We start from the raw sequence: 5,956 nt of genomic DNA on the forward strand, positions 1-5,956 counted from the left end.
CATGTTCTTCAAAGGCATGTAATTTGCGTTCCTTCTTCCTTTACCACAGAGCAGACCAGACGAACCAAGATGGCACTACTAATTTAGCCTCGATGGAATCGGCGGGCCAAAATACCTGCAAAACACACAGAAGTGCTACTGAAAAGGAAAAAGCCAAGATAGAGATCTTAACACCAAGAAAAACAGACAAATATATAATGGTACCTCTTGGCGAATCAGATGATGGGGTGACATAGTGGCAGAGATCAAAAGATGACAAGATATAAAATGAAATGTTTGACAGGATCAATCACAGAAGATGTTCGATACAAATAATGCATGTTGTTACATGAAATTGGTACTAAAGCATGCAACTTAAACAACACAAACGTACAGAGCACGATCAACATAGAAACAGTACAGAGGCCTCTGAAAGGCAGTGGACATAAATCTTCGAGGAATAAATGGTGTTACAATATACAAGTACGGGCCAAATGCTACTGGTGATTTCAATAGTCACAAACTTATTTGAATGATCAAAAATACGATGCGGCATACAGGAATGAGACTGCAGAAAGAAGCAAAGAACCGACAAAGACACTGCAGAAAGAACCCACTTGCTGCATCTAGACACGAATCTCTGGAACATGCATTATCTTCTGATGCATCCCACTAGTGACCCATTGACTTCTGAAATCCTTGTGCAAGCTCAGCAGCCAGAGCTTCTTCAGGGAGCCAAGTGATTCAATGCCTTGGGGGACCTTATCCAGCTTCAACAGAGACACGATGTACAAACCTTCAATGCATGGAAGAGCGCCATCAATGATGTTCATCTGGCTGACATCAGGCATGTGCTTCAAGACCAGTGTCTTCAGACTGGGGAAGGAACCTGCAGATAGAACCAAAGTATTTGCACTATGCATGTTGTTCAGTTTTAGAAATGTGAGGTTCGGCAGGTGTGGTGCAAGGATCTTCAGTGGATCTTCCCCAAGGTCGCACCAGCTTAGAGCAAGATACTTGAGGTGGGTTCCATGGTCAAGAAATATCGGCCAATTCAGTGTCCCCTTAGCCCATTGCCCTCTGATAATCAACTTGCGCAGATCTGTAGACTTTGGCTTCAGAGCCTCAAAGCAAAGTGTCTCATTCTCATCCTTTGCAGAAAGAAGCAAGCTGGAAAGAAGTGGCATATCTGACAGGGTAGCAAACAGAAGTGCACAGTCAGCAGCACTTATGTTGTCAATCCACAAACTGCTTAGTTGCATCAGTTTCTTCAGCTGCTCAGCCAAGTTGTTACTAGATTCCACAGTCTCAAGAGTTTGCAGTTCTTCCAAGTTGGACAGCTCTTTAGGTGCATGCATTCCCATAAAGTAACGGAACTCTGTCTGCTTCTCATCAGCATATCTATCAGCTAAAAGGTGCCGTAACTTCCTGATCTTAACAATTCCCCGTGGTAGCTTCTCTATTTTGGTTTGCTTAATGTCCAGAGTGTGGAGGTTAGAAAGATTCTCAACAGAATCCGGGAGTGATTTGACCTTGGTGCGTCGTAAGCCAATGTAACGTAGATTGAACAGATGCCCTATCGATGCTGGCACTTCAGTGATTTCAGAGTCTTGAAGCTCAAGAACACTCAGGTAGCTAGATTCAGACAGGATTGAAGACAACATGCCAGGGGAGGATGAAATTACTCCAAGTGACACTACAGTTCTAAGACGTGGAAGTTTAAGTGTCAATGCAGTGTTTTCTTTCCATCCACATGCTGATAGCCGGCGAACATCCTTATCCATCTGTATCATTTCACGCTGGTCATTTGCTGAAGCAAATCTCTCTTCTTTAGCAACAGAAATAGCCAGTTCACGCACAATATCATGCATCTTACAGGTGCTAACCCTACCAAGCTCATCAGTCTCCACAACTTCAAGCATATTGCGGTGGATCAATTCCATAAGATTGCCCTCAGCGACCACCTCTGGTGTGTTCTTTTCTTTACTCACCACAAAGCCTTCTGCAACCCACAGCCGCACAAGGCTGTCACGTGGCATGGGGTGGTCTTCTGGGAACAGACTGCAGTACAAGAAGCAGTTTCTGAGATCATCTGAAAGGTCATGGTAACTCAGATTGAAAATTGCTCGGACATGATCATTGTTTGACAGCTCACTTCGAAGCTGATTGTACTTTTGTGTCCAAATGTCTAATCGTGGTCTGGAGGACAACAGGCTACCAATGGTAACAATTGCTAGAGGCAGGCCATGACATCTTTCAACTATAGAGGCAGCAATTATCTCAAAATCCTTGGGGCACATGTGGCCCCTCTGGTTGTAAAAAGCCCTTCTGCAGAAGAGGTCAAAGGCGTCAGAATTACTCAACGGCTGCAGCTCAAGGTGACGGTCGGAAGGAGAGATTCCGGCGACATGGTCCTTCCGTGTGGTAATGATGATCCGACTTCCTTGCAGATTCTGGAAAGCATCACGTATTTGGAAGTATACCTCTTGCTCCCAGACATCATCCAGCACAATCAAGTATTTTCTATTTTCAAGTCTCTTCTGTATTTCCTTTTTCAAGTCATGCACGTCCATTTGAGACGATGGTTGTTCGGTGTATCCGATCTTCCATAGTAGCTTCCTCAACAGGGCATCAACAGTGTAAACCTGTGACACAACGATCCATGCATTTGCAGAGAAGTTGATCTTTTCACGTTCATAAACATTTGAGACCAGGGTAGATTTTCCCAACCCACCCATGCCCGATACTGTTATCACAGTGTTTTCCTGCTCTTCGGAGTACAGCCATTTGGTCAGCAATATCCTGTTGTCTTCAATTCCTACAAGATCTTCATCCTTGACAAATTCAGGGAAGCCGTCTTGGGACCGCTGTCTTTCCATCTCAGCAAGTGTGTTGGCGTCAAGCTGGGAGGGCTGCAACCACTGATCTTTCATCTGTATAACTAGCTGAATCTCCTTCTCTACGTCAACTACATTATTGGCAATTTCACTGAAAACCTTGACATAATGTGTTGCTTTAATGAAGAATTTCTTGAGGAAACCTTCTTCCTTAAGTTGAAGAGCATGGTATGAGTATTTATCCATTACATCTTCAACATGGTAGGCCACATTGCGGACCTCCCCAATCCAACTCTTGACAAGTTCATCTGTGAGATATACCGTGCCTATTTTCCTTATAACATTACTCATCATATTCAGTTGCTTTCTTATTTGCTCAATCTTTACTGGCAGTTCCTTCAGATTAGTAACTTTTTCAGACAACTTATCTATAATGGCCATGATGGCTTCATCTGCTAAAATGGAACCAATCTTCGTCACAGCAATGAGTACTGCCTCGGCCATTTGAGCTGAACAGCAAAGATAGTGCATATTACATGATAGAATAGAAAAACCATCAAGAATTCTAGGTACCAAATTAGCTCATGCACTCGTACATAAAGAGTAGCTTTCTAACTTGGCCCTTTCGTTCCATTTACCTAAACAGAATTTATCAATTTACAGCATATCGAAGACTAGAATATAATTTATGATACATTAAGATATCAGGTATTCAGGTACCGCCGCATCAGAGAATACCCCTCTGTCGACTGAAATCTTAACATTGATCAGAATTGACGGTAGTAACAGATGGAATTCCTAAATGAACTTGACCCGCCAGAATTAGGAAAACGGAGGAATTTGGCTCATATTCTAGAACAGTAATACCCAATTCAAGAGATAAAAAGTGACACAAACAAACATTCAGTCCAAATCAATCTCTTTTTTCTAAACTAACATGAAGCACCTAGCACAATCCAAAAAAATGAATAAATAAATAACATAAATGACACTAGGCTGGATAGACTACCCGATCGGCATCCCTTTATAAGGTCATCAGGACTAGAGAAATGAAAATCTGTGATTTTCATCGCAGGGTAGTCAACAAGCCCATGATAGCATGTAAGGACCAGCAAGCAATTGATGCCTGTACTAGTTGAGCGCAAAGCTCTTTGAACGAGCATGAGCATAAAACACAACCGGTATGCAATCTAGCAAATGAATGGACTGTTTGGAATATGGCTTCAATTATCTAGCTAATTTATCACATTCGGGAAACTGCAGTGTGCATAGCTATCTTCTGAACTGCAACATTTGACGCTGGTGGTTCACATGATCAGGGAATGCTCACCTTTGGGATACTTGTAGTAGGCGGTCTATAGAGTGGGACAACAACTTACCCACCAAACGGACCACCAGTGTCAAAAGTTCTGCAGCATAAGAAAAGTAAAGTTGAACATCACAATATGCAGGCAACATCATCCAAGGCTTGTGTCCATACTGGCCTGATTCCTAAGGATTCTTAGCATTAGGTCAGACCTCGTAGATATCTTCCTACTTATAAAGGTTGGAGTTGGTCGTGGGTTCACATTTGAGACCAACAACACAAATAAACAAATACATTCTACCCACATAGTGGACTAGCAACCTTCCAAGAGACATAAATGAACAAATGCACTTTTACTGACATGTTACACCTAGCACAAATAAACAAATACACTACTAATTTAATGCGAGGACACCACTCTTGTGAAAAACACAGGTAACAAATGCAGAGATGTGACTCGAACTCAGAATCATGCTGTTGGTTTTAGTTTCTCTTACCATCCAATTTCTTCAAATTATACATCAAACGCAGAAAGATCTTTCATTATATTTTTGCTCTCTTTTTAATCGTGAACCGTGCAACAACGGCAAGACACCAACGTCCTTTGACCATCTCCTAAGCCGGTGGTCCAAGTGCTCGCTTTTTATGGCTTCGTAGCAACGCGCGGGCATTGTGCTAGCTTCCAAAGGATTGGAATGTGCATGGCATCCCAATCCTTTACTTTTCCTATTCCTACGATTTAGAAATCCTGCAAACCGAATAAGCCTAAGACTTAAGATAGAGGAGTAGTAGTTACTAGTGTGAAGAACAGGACGAGAGCATTCTTTTACACACTACTCCTACGACGAATAAGATTAACTATCTCGGCGATGCCATCTCGCGTCCACGTGACAGCCCGCATCGACTGGAGGCAACTCTGCTCTCACCTCCCTGCCCGTGGCGGGAGGCTGCGGTGGGGAATTCTATCGAACATGTAGCAGGCAACAACTTTTTCGCTAGTAAAACTGCAATTTGACCATCGAAAGCTCGTTTGGAACTCATGAGCTCCAGATGAAACGGTTCGATGACGACGTCCCCAAGAGCCCAACTTAGTCTAGCGGGTGTGGCAATTCCCAGCGGCCAGGGACACAGCGCGTGGTGAAACTCTGTAGCTCAAACCAACGGTGTTGACATGTACTCCATGCAGGTGAGACGGCGGAGATCTACACAAAAGGGCTGCGCCACGGACTCGATAAAAAGGTAGTACCTGATGGATTCTCGCGCGAGCGCAAAGCATGGAATCTGCAGTGGAGTCGAGAAGGCGGCAGCGATGTGCTCCGTGGCAGACTGGTGGAGGAGAGCGGACTAAATCCGCTTGCGAGACCGACTCATCCGCGGGGCGGAGCTACGAACGAACGAATATTGCGACGACTGGACTCGAGCTCAGTCCGTGGAGCGAGGAAGGAGAGGGGGCGGGATAGGAAGACGGGGGGAAATGCAGCGAGTGCAATCAGTGGGCGACAGCCACTCGCGATGCCCCCTGTCTCTCGGTCGGAACTCGGAAGCTCTCACGCAATCACGCTCGCCTTCTATTGGTAGTAAGTTGCTCCTTTTCTTATTTTTTGCCAGGTCAAGTCGCCTCCGCTGGGTTACTTGCGTCAATAGAAAATGGCGGCTTCGCGGTGCAAGACTTGTCAAAGTCTTTTGGTGCAAGTGCACAACGACCGGTTGGCAGTGGTACTCTCTTCTTTTTTTGAACAACAGCAGTGGGCTAAACAAATAGAGAGAGTAAAAGAACTGCAACTTGATCAATAAAAGATTATTCCTCGATTTCAATAAGGGCAACCGTCCAATA

General features: G+C 44.2%; 1 protein-coding gene across 2 annotated transcripts; it reads right to left on the bottom strand.

Annotated features, from left to right (window-relative positions):
• Positions 1-253: 253 nt before the first annotated feature.
• Positions 254-5,675, bottom strand: LOC125527683 (disease resistance protein RPM1-like). 2 transcript variants are annotated; one of them, XM_048692201.1, is made up of 3 exons: positions 5,369-5,675; positions 4,147-4,225; positions 254-3,325 (listed from the first exon to the last, which is right to left on the bottom strand). In XM_048692201.1, the coding sequence occupies exon 3, from the start codon at positions 3,318-3,320 to the stop codon at positions 606-608; it is 2,715 nt and encodes a 904-aa protein (XP_048548158.1). In that variant the 5' UTR covers positions 3,321-3,325; positions 4,147-4,225; positions 5,369-5,675; the 3' UTR covers positions 254-605. The 2 variants fall into 2 exon arrangements, with proteins under 2 accessions (XP_048548158.1, XP_048548159.1); XM_048692202.1 differs by lacking the exon at positions 4,147-4,225.
• Positions 5,676-5,956: the final 281 nt, after the last annotated feature.

Source organism: Triticum urartu, unplaced genomic scaffold, assembly GCF_003073215.2.
Source record: "Triticum urartu cultivar G1812 unplaced genomic scaffold, Tu2.1 TuUngrouped_contig_4339, whole genome shotgun sequence".
In the NCBI taxonomy this organism is placed as follows: Eukaryota; Viridiplantae; Streptophyta; class Magnoliopsida; order Poales; family Poaceae; genus Triticum; species Triticum urartu.

Excerpts from the sequence above, each read along its gene's own strand:
- LOC125527683 (XM_048692202.1), bottom strand. The coding sequence starts at position 3,320 with ATGGCCGAGGCAGTACTCATTGCTGTGACGAAGATTGGTTCCATTTTA.